This window comes from Eurypyga helias, unplaced genomic scaffold (genome assembly GCF_000690775.1).
Source record: "Eurypyga helias isolate BGI_N326 unplaced genomic scaffold, ASM69077v1 scaffold8899, whole genome shotgun sequence".
Classification (NCBI taxonomy): Eukaryota; Metazoa; Chordata; class Aves; order Eurypygiformes; family Eurypygidae; genus Eurypyga; species Eurypyga helias.
The window spans coordinates 2,149-18,043 of NW_010270125.1; the positions used below are offsets into that span (position 1 = coordinate 2,149).

Below are 15,895 nucleotides of genomic sequence, written 5' to 3' on the forward strand. Positions count from 1 at the left end.
CATGAAGAGCAATATTCCAAGGTAAAGCATCATTCAGCCAGTGCTGAAAGGTAAATTCTGTCCAGCCCCAAATCAGTGTCTCCATACTGTCCCAGCTGCAGGCTCTGTCACTCTGGCATTTACAATTTCTCTCCCTTCCTAAATGTTGCTCAAATAACTATGCAAGATACACTAATTATCCCCTAATAAAAGGTAGGATTACAGTACCACTTTGCCAGTTCTGGTTTCTACAGAAAGGCTTGAAAAGACGTAGTCATAGGAACAAATGGATATTCAGCACTGTCAGTTTTACTAGAACCAAGTCTTCCTCCTGCTTTTCTCAAACTGAAAGAGAAGCTCACTGCTGCCTGGTTTGTATTCCTTGGGAATGCAAAGCTGGAGAGCCACAGAGCAGCATAGCTGGGAACTGTCAAGCAATTTTCATCCTTCTGTTGAGGTTACTTAGGTGAATAACCGGTTTGTTTGGAGGGTTTTTAACAGCATGATCTTGTCATCAGAGCATCTCCTTTTCTAGCAATTTAAAGTAGGATCTTTGAAGCCATATCCCGTCATCCTGCAGAAACTGTTAATGTTACAGAGTAACCAGTGGACTCAAGTGAAAACACAAACAGTAAGAGCTCCTGGATATGGGAATTAGATGGAATCAGAATTCAGCTCGGATTGGATTGTCTCATCCGACTCCTCTCTATATTAAGCCAAACCTATGATTATTAATCAGCATAGCCTGCACACACACACAAAGACTGAAACCTGAATCTCAACCTTACTTTACTCATTTAAGTACATTTCTTTCTAATGAAAAGTAGAAAAGCAGTCAGTGAAGCATGTTACCCAAATGGTGGAGAGTTGCAGTACTTTGTTTTTCACAGTGGATTTTCTTTTGCAGGATTCTACACTTTGCATCATGCGGTTTCACTCCTGATGCTCAAGATCAGCTGGAAACTCCAATGGTGTATCTACGTGCAAACTGCTGATCAAGAGAAGTCTTCAGTGGCTTCTGGACACGGCTCTGACTTTTGAACCTTTAGGAAATGCATTTACCACGGAGAAGGCGGCTACAACGGAACCGAATCCTTTTCTTGCTTGCCATAGTGTTGGTCCTCTCTCTCTATCAGCTCCAGTTCAGCCCCTCTGCACTTCCATCACCCCACACAGCACCCCAACGCACAGACCTTGTGAAAGCGAGCTCCAGGGACCTCTCCAGCAACAACACTGCTGTAACAGGCAACGTCACAGCAACACCCAAAATAAGGCACTGTGTGTATATAGATCCTGAGCCAACTGTGCCCATCACTACGTCAGTGGATACAACACCGCAGAGAGAAAATGCCAGTGAAAGCTACCCGGATGAAAAGCCACCATACGAGTCCAAAGGAGAATACCCCCAGGACCTATTCAGTGTGGAAGAACGCAGGCAAGGGTGGGTTGTACTTCACATCTTTGGCATGATGTATGTATTTGTGGCCTTGGCCATAGTGTGTGATGAGTATTTTGTCCCTGCTTTGGGAGTGATCACAGAGAAGTTGCAGATCTCTGAAGATGTGGCTGGAGCCACCTTCATGGCAGCAGGTGGATCAGCACCAGAACTCTTCACCTCCCTCATAGGTGTCTTCATCTCCCACAGCAATGTGGGCATCGGTACCATTGTGGGCTCAGCAGTGTTTAATATCCTCTTTGTCATTGGCACCTGTGCCCTCTTCTCAAGGGAGATACTCCACCTGACTTGGTGGCCCTTATTTAGAGACATCTCATTCTACATTCTAGACTTACTGATGCTCATCCTGTTTTTCCTAGACAGTGTCATTGATTGGTGGGAAAGCCTCCTTTTACTGACTGCTTATGCCACGTATGTATTCACTATGAAACAGAACGTGTACCTAGAACAATGGGTGAAGCAGGAGCTGAACAAGAAGCTAAGTGCTGTGCAGGCAGCATCAGCAGAGCATATACGGAAGGTTGGTGTCCTTATTGTTCAGAGGGCAAGTTGGAAATAATTCCTTCTAGCGTAAACCACAAAGAAAAACCGCGTCTCCTTCACAAAGGGCATGTTCAAACAAAACCTCAGAATACAGGTACTGATCAATAATTATGGCTATGAGGGAAATGCAATTTAGATAGCAAAGATTATAAGAAATTGGGCAACACCACTAAAGGGAGCTGTACCCGTGTAATTACTAAAGATAGCAGTTGCGGTCACTTACCTACTTGTGTGCGATTTGCTCACTCGGTTGATGTAAAGGAGTTTCAAAACCACGATTTACAGGAACACGTTGTTATTCTGGGAACGTGATCAGACAATTCTGTGTTAAACAGAGGAAAAAAGGTCTCAGGTAAGAGGTGCTGTCCCGGCCTCTTGCAGATGAGAGATGTTGGAGGAAATTCTCCTTTCCCATGCTGAAGCTGGGTGTGTTCCTGGGACGCTGATGGCATTGTTACCCGAGCGCAGCACAGAAGGGGATCCAGCAGCCTTTACCAGCCACTGTTGCCTCTCCCACCGGCACTTGGCAACAAGAGCGAAATGGCCAAATCCCATTCCCACGTGCTGACCACAGCTGTGCGGGTGCAGAGACATGATTCTGTACGCCGCTGGTGCGCAGGCAGGGAGGTTTGTGGCTGTAACTACACACTCCAAATTTGAGATCAGGGACCTTCACTCCTTGTCTTCTGAAGGAAGCACTGACACTGGTCCGTGTCCTCTCGACCTGTGTTACTGCTGTTTGTTGGGCAGAGACCACTAGATTTCAAGTTGCCCTCTGGCACTGGCATGCATTACTAGTCAGAGGTGTGTCACTGGCACTCAAACATGCTTTGCCCGTCTGGTCTCAACACTCCCTTCACCTAATTTAAGGAAAGAAAGAAGGGGTGAGGATAGTTGAAGTTGTGCAGAATCAAGAAAATGCTTTTCTTCCCTCCTTCTAGTCTGCCTTTCAGCCTGGGTTCATAGCTGGGAGTCCTGAAAGCTCCTAGGAGTGTCACATTCCAGTGAGATACATGTGCAAAATACTGCAGCTATACACACACATCACTGTGGACATCACCAATCATCCCAAATCGGGCCCAGCCCTTCAGGCTTGAGAAAAAAAATGCTGCACTTTAAGTTTACAGAGGACTCTCACTAAGGTATAGCAGCATGACAGAGCTGCTGGATCTAATCCTTTTGAAAAAAAGTAACGACCTATATGGAAAGTAATGCTGATCACTAGAAAAAGATATCCCTTTGCACCTTCACTCTGCCTCTGCTGGAAAATGAGTCAGGATGCAGATGTCTGGGGATGAAGGCTGTGGCTGCCTTTATCTACAGGAATCAGGCGGCAGAGGCAATCTGGGTCTGCCTCCAGGTAGCTGCATCCTCCCTGAGGAGCTGTGGGTAAATCCCATTTCTTTCAATGGCTACGTGGTTTTAAGGAGAGCACGTAGCTTCAGCTCTTTCAGCAGCAACCATGCACAGTCATTTGGATTAGCTGTCCCACCTTCTCACAGACAGTTGCCTGAAGAGCTGTTACGATGTCCTAAAAAGGCAGGTGAAGCGGTAGTGGTGTTCAATCGTGTTTGTTCTTGCTTGCATGCAGAAAAGCACTGGGGCAGTTGCAGAGGATGGAACAAAGAAGCCAGCAGATGGGAGGAGGCTGCAGGTAGGTCTGAGCAATTTTACAGGGACCTGAAGTCACTGCATTTTGAACCTCACCCCACGTCAGGTCATGAATAAATGAGCTGTGTGCCAAGAAACCTGGACCAAATCCTACTTGGTGCAAAGAACCAGCCACACTTGGCACGATACCCACAGCTTACTTAGGAGGACACCTGGCTGAGTTGTGGCTTCCAAGAAATTAGTATAAAAACAAGAGACAGCTCAGACTTCCCAAGGGGATTTGACTAGGAGAGGGCTATTCATTCTATGCTTTAAACAGGCACTGAGAAATTTCAGAGAATGACATTTTTTACCTGGTTTCACAGCCAGTTTTCCTCCTGGGCTGCCAAAGCAGAGTCTAGTAGAGTCTGTCCTTCCCGTAGCCAGCACTGAAGAGCTCGTTCCTCTGCTCCTGGTAAAACTGCTGACTCTTTGTCTTCCCCATGGCTGGCAGGCCATTGCCTGGAGAGGCCTATCTGATGTAACAGCCGTGTACGTACGTAACGTAACCGGTGTTAGCTTCCTCCTATGGATGTTGCTCCTTCCTCTATGCACTTAACCTATGTGTGCTAATCAATGTTCAGCCAAAAGCTCATTAGGACTCAGGTGTTGACTGTGAGAAGAGAGCACCAGAGGTTTCGAGTTTAAGTCAGGACACCTGACGTGACTGTAGCAGCACCTTGTAGCAGCATGTCAGTTATTATATATAATAACAGTTATTAATAAGTTTATGACTGAAGCATTGCATGCTTTGATTATTATAATTTATAACAACATTTTATTGATGCTGAGTCTGTGCGAGCCCATTGCATTTATCCAAGGACAGGCTGGCCTGCTATCTCAAAAGCACGTCTCCTGCTGCGAATGGTCGGTGTTGACAGCCATCCTGTGAACTTGCATGCAGAGGCTGTTTAAAATCCACACTGAGGCTGCTCCTTGGGTTGGGGAGATCAGGCTCCATGTAAATGCATCCCCAGGGCAGAGGCGAACCATCGGTGGAGATGTTTGAGGAGGAAACTGCTACTGACCGCTGCATTGTACCTTTCCATAGCCTGCATCAGCCTTACAGCGAGGCAGCAGCTCAGCCTCCCTGCACAACTCCCAAATGCGCAGCACCATCTTCCAGCTCATGATCCACACCCTGGACCCCCTGGCAGATGGTGAGTGAATGCTCCGCGTCTGAGGGACTTGGGTTTGCAGCCCTGAGTGCACAGCAGTTAAACTAGGGACGCAGCCTCTGGGTGTCGAGGTTTGGGCATCAGCACCTTGGCCTTGAAACGCAGCTCTGAGCATCACAGATAAGGTCCGGGGAACTCTGCGACAGCAGGATGTACCTTTCCAATTGCGTGGCTAGCCAGGACAAACACCTCATATTTTGGCCTTGTCATATCTGCTTTGCCCGTGCTGAACTGGTTGCTGCTGTGGGAGAAGCTGCTGCTTGAGGGAGCATCCTGGAGCCACTGCTGCTTCTGGGGTCCCTGCAAACAAGCAGACACTGCAGTCCCTCATCTTCGGCTGTCCCTCTGACAGCAGGGGCAGCCAACGTCAGTTACAGGCTTCCTCCAGCTCATAGCATGTCACATCTTCCTTCCTCTTAGCTCAGACCTCACCGTAGCCTTGGAACAGCAGCATTCAATGCTGACATTTTCGATAAAGAGCTGCTCAACCTATAAATCAGTCTCATTTACATGGGAAAATGAACTTGGGCAAGCTCAGTACCTATACACCTCCCGAGCCGTGCACACAGCCCCTCACAGGGCATAAACCTGAAGAGGAAGAACTCTTGAAGAATTATCATTCTGACAGTGGTTAAAATCCCAGCTGAGATCTAAAACACAGAGCAGGTTCCAATTATGATGGTTAAACCAATCCATATGTGATTTAGACCAACACTGAGCACCTCTACCAGCCCACATACAATGCTGCAGGATCATCACTGCCCTGGTAAAGTGTGCCCACAGCACCTGGCACGCAATGAGCCGACTCCTCCATGGCCAAGGGCTGATCAGCTCGGGACTAAGAGACACCTTTTAAACTGCCCAGGGTGCAGAGAAGCCACGTCTCCAGACAGACCCAGGGTCTTTGCATACAAGCTTTTAACGTGCTGCTTTGCATCAGCTTTAATCCAAACACAGCATGGAGGTTCACTTTCAAAGAAATGGTAAAGCATGTTAAAAAAAGAAGCTTTTTTAGATTTTGCTTCCTAGCTCTGCACATGCCCTGCCCCTCCGCTGCCCTACTTGTTCTAAAGAGATTATCTGTTGTCCACTCAAAGAGAGATTGAAGCTAAGCAGCTCAACACCTCTCCTGTCTATTACAGAGGTTACAAAAAGGACTCTCCAGATCAAAATCCCAGCTGCACAAACTCATCGAGGGAACAAAGGAGGCTTGATAAGGACAGCAAGACAATTTAAGTGTTTGCTTTGATAGATTTTAGTGAAGGCAACAGTGTGCTGCTAACAGTAGCCTAACAAAAGCCAGATTCATCAGGGTTTGCCCTGCTGTCCTTGCCTCCTGTCCCCCCTGAAAGGTGGTATCAACAGCACAAGGACAGAACCAAGAACCTGCAATCAAAAAGTGCCAGACCTGAGGGCCTGCTGCCATCAGATGCCCTCCAGCACCTTCACATCCTTCCTGCACCTCTAAATACCTTCGTGCAGCATCTGCCCACCCTAGGCCAGCACACACACGGGGCCAGGCTGGTATCCTCAGCTCGGTGAAACCCCGGGACCTCCAGCTGTAGAGGACTGAGGATGCCAACCTGGGCCAAGGAGAGTGCTCCAGTGCTGCCCCAGCCAGCTCAGCCCAGAATACGCTGCTAGGGGCATTCAAGGCAGTTGTAAGTCTTGCTAAAGAGACTGCTATTACCCCAAATTGTGAAAATTGAATAAATGGGACTGGGAGGTAGTTTGGATCTTTGAAAGACAACTTCCCCTCTCATTTCAGCTAGCATTCCAGTTACTGTCCCAGTGTGCAGCAACCACTAGATGGGAGTGTGACCATATGTACTTAAGCAAGTCTAATATTCACAACAGGGACAAGGATGTGTCACAGTCTTTCCAAAAAGTTGTTACTTCTTAAACCCTTTTTTATAATAATGCCACGAGTTTATGGCAAAGCCTGTGTCTCAGGTACACGCCTGTTCCACTCAACACTGCCAAAACAGAGACAGGTCCTTAGAAACGGTAACGATAAAGTTACTGCTATTACAACAGCACAGCACTCAGAAATCAAGGAGCCAGTGTCCCAGGTGCTGTGTAGTAGGAGACACGCCCTACCCTGATAAATTCTTATCTAAAGAAAAGGGAGCCTGGAAAAAAGGAATAATTTATGAATAGACTGAGAAACCTGAGTACTTTGAGGCTCTTGGCCAAAAAGATGAAGTGACTTCCCCAGGATGACTGAAGAAGGATGCAAACCCGAAAGGCATCTCAGGACTGCAAGCTCAGCCTTTGTGTTAATAGTTCTGCAGCCCTTTGGGACCCTCAAGACAGCGTGGTTCCCTCTGATCACCAACAAAGTCCTTCTCTTCGCAGCGTGTGCAGCACTGTCTGTACCAGACGCATTTCCGTAATTAGGTTGCAACATAAAAGATGATCCCAAAGCAATTTATCTTTCCTCAAGGGTCCTTGTTCCTTCTTGCCAATGCCTGTAGCATCAGCACTTAGAGGCTGTGGTGAAGAACACTCTACAAAAGAAAAAGGTTGCCAACTATTGCTCAGCAGTTCCTAAATTAACCTACTGAAACTAGGATCTCTGTAGGTTTCCTGCTTTCTGCTGCAGTTGGATTTTATGTGGGCAGCACAGAAGCTGTTTCAGGGCAGGAAGGATTCAAACTGTGGAAAAACTGCCAGCACTGGGCCTCCAAAATGAACTTTCAGAGGCAAAGGTCTTCAAAATACAGTAGAAGTCTGAAATACAAACTTTGTTTCACTATTTAATGCAACACCCCTTGTGTGAAACAAAATTTCTCATTTGAACAGTGGATTAAGTTCACGATGTTTGTTGTTTCTTTTTTGTATTAGGAAAGGATCATTACTTAAGTATTTGTCTCTGTCTAGAGGAGGCTAAGTGTTTTACGTCAGAAGTTCTAACATTTACATTGCTTTCTAGCAACTTTGGTCTTTTCCCCACTCCCTCTGAAAGGGTGTCGGGGCAGAGGATGAGACCGTTTCAAGATCTTCTGGGTAGACACCACAGGGAACTGCTAGGGAATTAAAGCGAGCAAGGATTTTGGAAAGACTGAGGAACCCCTGACTAAAACCAGCACACTGAACCTCCAGTCTTACCACTGGATTATTCTTTAAACTCTAGTCGTAGAGGGAAGAAGACAGAAGCGTGCTTCTGCTTCTGAATGAATAAAGAAGTTCCAGCAGCAAGGTTGTCAGTGTCCACCCTCAGTATGGCCCAGTTAACAAGCTAGTAATTTTGGAAACTAGACCAGAATAGAGCAGCAGGCAGTGTTATGGGCTAGAGCTGAGCTAGAAGACTGAAAACACCTACAGTGTCTCCTTGCTTCGTTAGCATTCAATCACTTGTTTTAAGAGAATCAGGAGACAAAGGGCAAAAGGAATAATGAGATTTTTTTTTCTTACTTCTACTTTTAGACAGCAAAATCTCCAAATCCACCAAGTTCATGCCAATTTTAAAGAAAAAAAAAAATCCTTCCTGCTGTTGATGATGTAAGTTCATCCTGTCAGATTAAATATTAGAGCCAGTTAATTAATTAAACGTAAGCACCAAACTCAAGGTAAAAGCTCAGCTGCCACCTTAAGTCCAGCCTGGATGCTGACAATCCCTAGAATAGGAATCTTCCTGAAGAGTGTCTCTGGGCCCCTGGACACAGATATGTCTGCGTGATGGGCTGCCAGACCAACGGGCAGTTACCAGCAGCGGGTGCCCCAGGGCACAGCAGTGAGAGGGCAGCGGGGTGCACACCCCACAGGGCGAGCACGCTGCCCTGCGCAGCTAATCCCCAGCGCTAGCATCGACTGAGCTGACAGATATCCTTCCTCCCCATGCTGACCTGCAGATCTGGCCGGCTTAGAGCCAGCTCTGCCTCCAGTCTTAGTCCATCCTGCATGAAATGTGTGTCAGAGGAATTAACACCTTTTTAGATGATCTCATGAGAACTGGAGAGTGGCCTGGACCTAATCTGTTTATCCTGACAGAGAGATGCTCGCAGAGCCGGCGCTCAGAGCCTGCAGCCCAGGTGAGGGCAGGAAGCCAGGAGCTTGAATTTATATAATCTTTCAGGCTGAGCCTGACCGCCCTGACCCTGCTGACGACAGCTTTTGCAGCAGCTTCTGGGAAAAGCTGAAAGGAAGGATGCATGCCTGGTGGTTAGAGGAGACTGGGAGCAAAAGGCACCTCTCCGTTGCTCTGCACTGATAGATATGCTTGTGCTTAGCATGAGCAGAGGGGCAACAGAGCAACGTGCTTCACATCCCCCGGTAGGCTTCAATATTGACAAGGAGCATTGAAATGCAAAGTCAGGCTCTTGGGTCCCAGCCAACCTTTCAAAGGAAAAAACCTCATGGTTTCATCTCTGTCCAGCCATCTCAGTGTTCGTTCAGTGGAAGTCCCAGTCAAAGTGTTTCTGTAACACCATCACACCAGAACAGGACTCACCCCAGGAGCCTCAATGTCCGAGCCAGTTCCAGTTATTGCACGTATGGTTACCAGAGTCCACCGATTTTCACGAGGTTCAGCTCAGAACGGCAGCTCTGCTCACGTAGTTCAGGGCCTTGGACCTGCTGTTTCTATTAACTCAGTAGCACAGCGATGAATAAGGTGGCAGAGCTCTGCCCTTGAAGCAAACAACGACAGCACGTTCTGGTTGCAGTCAACAGTACAGTAGATTAAATCAGTGTGATAAGGCTTTGAGAGGAAATTAATTTACAGCCCCTCACACAAGCCAAGCATGGCCAATTTCTTGTGGCTACTGTCCACGTGCAAACCCTGTGACCCTCCGCTCGGTCGCTGGGTAAGCAGCTCAACAGAGAATACAGATTAGAGGAAACTGAGGCGGCTCTTTGAGCCGATGGCTTCCTGGCTTTCCATGAGTAGGAGCTGAGAGATCTGAGCACAACACCTACCTCTGGAGACACACAGAGTTTCACAGTTTGCTCTAAAACACTAACACAGCAGCTCAGCTCAGCAGAGCTTAGTTTACAGCAGAAGTAGTCCTCAGCAGTCCCAGAAATTCAGGACTGGACACTGCACTGCTGAGGATGATCTCTTGGGTAGCCTGGGACTATGGTGAACCTGGATACTGGGAATTCAGTTCAGCTCCAGGAGAGGAGACAATTGTGTTAGAGAAATTGATCATTTTCCAGATAACTGGAACATAAAAGGCTTTTATTTTTCCCTTACCAGCGGGTCACCAGGCTGCAAGCAGCACAGCAAAGCCTCTTCAGCAGTCACGTGGCAGCAGGAAGGTGTCATTTTTAGCTTGTACATAATCTAGCCTAAAAAAAAAAAAAAATCAGTCCTTTGGGACAAAATTTTACTGCATCGCAACTCCTCTGTGCTTTCTGCATTTGCTTCCAGTGAAGCACAGATTTCCACTGTATTATCCTGCAAAGTATGTCTCTTCCCTCTAGATTCTCTTTTAAATATGAAAGGATTAGTTTCACGTCAAATGGCTGGTTTAACTACCATTGTCCTGAGTCTTGAAACCTAACAGCGATGATCAGCTAGCAGCAGCCAAAAGCTAGGGCCGCAGCCAGAAAGACAACTCCCGTGTGAGAGGAATGGGGCAAAGTGTGCGTGGGGGGGGCAAAGGGGAGCTTTGCAAAGCTGACAGCTGCTGACAAATGCGTCCTTCTCATCCACAGCAAAATTTAAAGACAGGGTTGACATCCTGAGCAACATAGCGAAGGCCAAAGCGGAGACTGCGGCTGGACAAGGATCCAAATCAGAAGGTGAGGGCGAGAAGCCGGTGGTGTTTGCCTTGTGCACTGCAATCCCTCACCCTCCCAGCACTCAGCACCCAAGGGCTCCAAAGAAACACTCTGCTCTGACACGGGTTTGTTGTTATTGCTGGTCACAGGTGGCTGCTGCAACGAGGCAGCAGAAATCAATCTATGCACACTAACAGTGGGCAATAAAAGCCATCCCCACAGGAGTCTGGGAGTGGTTAGTGAGACAGCATCGTGCTACACGGATGTGGTGTGAATTGCCAGCAGAAGGGTATATTGCCAGGAGAGGGGCAGTCAGGCCATGACAGACAGCAGTTGGGTGCTGCTATGTTGCTGCTCCTTGGCAGACCCTGCAAATGAGGTGCTCATTAAAGTACCTTCATTTTAGCGTGGAAATTTGGCACACTTGCGGAAAAGCACAAAAGATTCCCAGGGAGAAAAGCCACACTGACTTAGATCAATCCTAAGGGTCTGCGCATCCTCCCTTTTAACAGTTGTTTTTCCTGTGTCCCTGCTGACACGCAGGCTCCCTGAGCCGAGCCAGAGGCAGCAGTTGGGCTGTGCCACAACACAGCTCTGTGCTGCCAGCGAGGCTGGGCGTTTTGAAAACCAGGGAAACTTGAGTGTGGAAGGTCCCACCTCCAACAGCACCCTGCTGCTGTACAGCAGCCACCGAGTACCTCACAGCACTGGGCCTCCCCTGCGTCAGTGAGACCAAACTTGAGGAGAATACTGTTTGGAAAACAAGTGAAATCCTGGTGTGTGTTACCAACACATCGACTTCACTGAATTTTCACCCCACGGCCTGTACCGCAAACTTTGCTGGTGCATGGGTAGAGCTGAGCACATTCCAAAAGCATTATCGCCCTGTCTCCCACTTGGGGCTGAAAGCATCCCACGTGAACTCACCCTAAGGCCGGGATTCAGAAACCCCAAATGGCGATCACTGGAGACCTCCCCTCTCGACTTGCTCCCTAGCACTGTTGTGAGGCACCGTACTGGGTCAGATCACCCACTTTGGGGTAAGATACCCTGTAACACCCCATCCAGGTAAAATCCATGAGATAACACCATCCTGCTGATGGGACAGGCTTGACTATGTGGAGGGGATCCCTTAACCTAAATGGCAGCAGTCTGAAAAGGGCCCTCGCTGTGACTGAGCAGGGCCAGGTGCTCCCTCTGCCTATGCATTACCCACGTTTCTACAACCACCCTGCAGAGGTTTCTGTGTTCCTCCTGGCTACGCAGGTTAACGCAGGAACCGCGCAGAGGGCGTTGCGGTTATTTCCTTGTACGTGTCAGCACATCACAGCCATTTCTCAGAAGCACTGGAGAATATCAGTTCCCTGGAGAATGCCATGCTGTGCTACAAAAAAAAAAAAAAAGGAAGCAAAGCTTGACATCCTTTCTGGCTCTTAAGGATGGCTTTAACAAGATCTGCAGAATCTAGGCTGAAACCAAGTGGTGCTCATCAGCTCTAGATCAGATAATTAGCACTGTTATGCATGCCCATGGCAGGGAGTTGGAACCAGGTCATCCTTAAGGTCTCTTCCAACCCAAACCATTCTATGATTCTATGTGCCTCTTCCAGCAGTTCCAGACAGAAGGTCGTAGGTGCATCGAGGTATCATTCTACACCAGGCGGGCCAGGTTCTGCCCGGCTTTACTGATCACAATCCACTGCAGACAGAGCAAACAGAAAACCTAAGGAATCAGGCTGGGTTTAACACCAAATACCACACATGTAGGAAACCCAAACCTCCCTGCTGCTCTAAGGGAAGGTGACCACCCGACGCTGAGTGAAAGCATTCCTTCTATCCCTTTTAGCAGAAGAGGAAAAGAAGGCCCCGAGCACCGTCCAAGTGACTCCTGCCAGTGACTCTGAGCCCAGCAAGGGCAAACAGAAGGCAGACACAGCGCAGGACAGACAGGTATTGACATAAGTATCATAGGCAATAAGTGCCCAATCCAGCCTGAGCTTCGAGTGTTCTTCCCTTCTTCCCTCTCCAGGGCTTTTGGGATAGGACCCAACCCATTTCCCGCAACTGGCGGCTATAAATAGACTGTGTGTGTAGTGATGAGATGTATTAACGTGTCAGCTGAAACATTTCAGCCTACAAACACAAATCAGGTCCAAAGTGATACCAACAGATACCATATAGTATTTTTACCTCAAATGACTCTTCTGAGGTCAGAGGGGTACTCCAGCATGAGGGCAAATCCCAGCATCTGCCTGTCCTGTATTCATCAGTCTACCTTCTGCTTCCTTTCTCCAAATCCCTCCTTGTGGCTGTTCTGATCAGGAAAGCTTTTTCAAGGACAGACAGTAAATGTTTCACTTGTATCAAAACCCCTCTACAAGTTGGTTCTAGTTAATAGATACTCATCATTTAACATCATTACACAGGCACTGAAATAGGGTATGGCTGGATTTTGTCCTGCAACAGCAAAATGTGGGCTGTGGCTGCCCTCAGCCATGTCACAAATGTCACGTCTGCCAAGGCAAGTCAGTGGTGAAGAAAAGCTGTGCAGCTTCTTGTTAGTGTGAAAACATTCTGGCGCTTTCTTTTCTGGTCTACAGCCCTCGTCAGAGAGCGATACCTCGGAAGACAGCAGCTCTGAGAGCGAGGAAGACAGTGATGATGACAGCACAGATGATGATGAAAATGATGAGCCATTATCCCTTGAATGGCCAGAAACTAGGAAAAAACAAGCAATTTACCTTTTCCTCTTTCCCATTGTCTTTCCTCTCTGGAGCACTATGCCTGACGTTAGAAACCCGGTAAGAATCAGTCTTCCTTCTGCTACTGGGTTCTTCAACTGACGAGTCCCCGTTTCTGTTTTCCCAAGTCTAGAGCCTTTGCGTACTTGCAGTGCCATTAATGCTGTTAGGGGGTGGGACAGCAGCCCCAGCTGCAGCATAACATAGTTCCAGAGACTGAATTTAATAAGCCACAAGACTTGCAGCTACTGGTCATCGAATTAAACCGACCAAAAATAAAAACGGTTAGAGAGCCCAGGGTCCGCGTTAAAGCCATTTCTTGAAGTATTTCAGGTGACTAGTTTTCACTGGTGATTGTCAACTTGCCTAAAACTTTTCTCTTTCTTTTTTTTCCTCTTCACACTTAACAGGACTCCAAAAAATTCTTTGTCATCACGTTTTTTGGATCCATCATTTGGATTGCTGTATTCTCTTACCTCATGGTGTGGTGGGCTCACCAGGTGAGGGGTTTGTTTTCTCTGCCAGTAAGATGATTTCTAAACAAGTAATGGAGAGAAAGGGAACAGCATCACTGTGGCATTTTATCCGATGAATTACAGCTGCAGTCATCCATCAATACAGTGGAAACTTTGTTGTGTTAGAACCCAAAAGGGAGTTTTCAGTTTAATTCTTTTCAATTTGACAAGAAGTCATTCTTTTTTGAGAATTTCCAAGGGAATTTGTGCATCAGTGAAAAGTGCTGTCAAGATTTATCTTCATACTGCCTTTTCATTGATGAATGCTTCTGTATGGAACATAATTATCCCTTACCTAATTAAAACTCTTAGAAAACACAGTTTCTGATCCTGGGAGCTGCTAAATGACCTCAGCTCCCATTGCCTTAACGTTTGCTGGGTTCTGGGAAACGGTACTTCACATCTCGCACAGACGGGAAGAGACAGTCAGGATCTGTATGCAGCTATATATTGCACGTTCCCAGCGTAGCTGATCAAGCCATAAATCCTAAGACTGGCACTTCCTAAAGCTCTCAGATCACACATAGCTAATGTTAAATTTGGAGGGTAAGAGGTACAAGACATCCAGAAGAGGTGAACTTAGGACAGGAGGAGGAGTTGGGCTGTAACTGATGACCTCACTTAGTCTTGGCAACACTGACCAGATGCACTACAAGATACAGCGCATCCGGGATCAACACACACTGTGAAACTTAACTTTTTACCCTCTAAACCAGAAAAAATGCTACCACGTTTAAGGGGATCAAAGCATTTTAAACTCAAACACACATGAAACTTAAAAGACTGCATAGAACAGTTAAATTACCAACAGCCCTACCTTTCTCTGTATTTATTAGGTTGGTGAAACAATTGGGATATCGGAGGAGATCATGGGGTTAACCATACTGGCAGCAGGAACCTCAATCCCTGACCTCATCACCAGTGTCATTGTTGCACGGAAAGGCTTAGGTGACATGGCTGTCTCCAGTTCCGTTGGCAGCAATATCTTCGATATCACTGTTGGGTGAGTATTAGGTCAATGCTGAAAGATGCATTTCCTCTGAAACACAAAGCTAGCCGGTTTTATTCCAAAACAGGGTCTTAATTTCATTTTAGGCAGCCAGACAACCAGGTTTTGCGTTGGGTTTTATGTTTTTTAAACCTAAGCTCGACAGGAAAGACACAGATCTGTGTAGTGCAGCAGAGTGAACATTAAACTGCATAGTTCGGGTCACTGCTCTGCCGTTTAAAATAATGGTATGTAGCTCAAAAGAGAAGCACCACCATCATCAACTTATTCTGAATCGACAGAAAATTACTGAGTTTAAGACAAAACTACACCAAATCTTTAGCTGACGTCAGATTTAGACACCCAGTCTGAGACATTCAGATCCGTGCCTGATCTCTCAGCAATAAAGCATCAGGACTTACTGCTGTACGATAGCGTGCTGAGATACTGCATTCCGAAGGATTTATGGCCCTTTTAGTTTCTTGGATTGCATTTTCATAGTGCAAGTATTATCCAAATGCCATTTTTGACACCAACAACATGGATTTTAGATTTATGCCAAGTTTCATGGAATGCAATCACGCTTCTTTCTTCCTCCAAGTTTGGAAAATTGCTTAGTTACAATGCAGAAAACACTGCCTTAAAACATTTATTTCAATTACTTTTCCTTTACTTACAGTTTGCCAGTTCCATGGTTCCTTTATTCCATCTTCAATGGACTCAGTCCAGTTGCAGTCAGTAGCAATGGTTTGTTTTGTGCAATCGTTCTCCTTTTCCTCATGCTCCTGTTCGTGATTATCTCGATCGCCACATGTAAATGGAAAATGAACAAACTGCTGGGGCTCACTATGTTTGCTCTGTACTTCGTGTTTTTGATCATCAGTGTGATGTTGGAAGACAAGATCATATCCTGCCCAGTATCCGTATGACATTTGGACGCCTCAAGATGTATGTAAGCATACATCAGAATCAAAATGGGCTTAAGGTAGCAACTGTTCTACTGAAAAAAACAACCAGAATTGTAACAAACTTACTGAGAAGAAAATAACTTTAACATACTAAAAAAATTTAAAATATATCTTAAGCGATACGTGAGCCTCTACTGTTTTCCTTTAGGAA

At 46.6% G+C, this 15,895-nt stretch overlaps 1 protein-coding gene across 1 annotated transcript; it reads left to right on the top strand.

The window, feature by feature from the left end:
- Positions 1 to 969: 969 nt before the first annotated feature.
- Positions 970 to 15,895, top strand: LOC104514595 (sodium/potassium/calcium exchanger 1). Its single transcript, XM_010158328.1, has 9 exons — positions 970 to 1,955; positions 3,570 to 3,632; positions 4,680 to 4,788; positions 10,468 to 10,554; positions 12,379 to 12,482; positions 13,133 to 13,333; positions 13,684 to 13,773; positions 14,625 to 14,791; positions 15,456 to 15,895. The coding sequence occupies exons 1-9, from the start codon at positions 1,032 to 1,034 to the stop codon at positions 15,703 to 15,705; spliced, it is 1,995 nt and encodes a 664-aa protein (XP_010156630.1). The 5' UTR covers positions 970 to 1,031; the 3' UTR covers positions 15,706 to 15,895.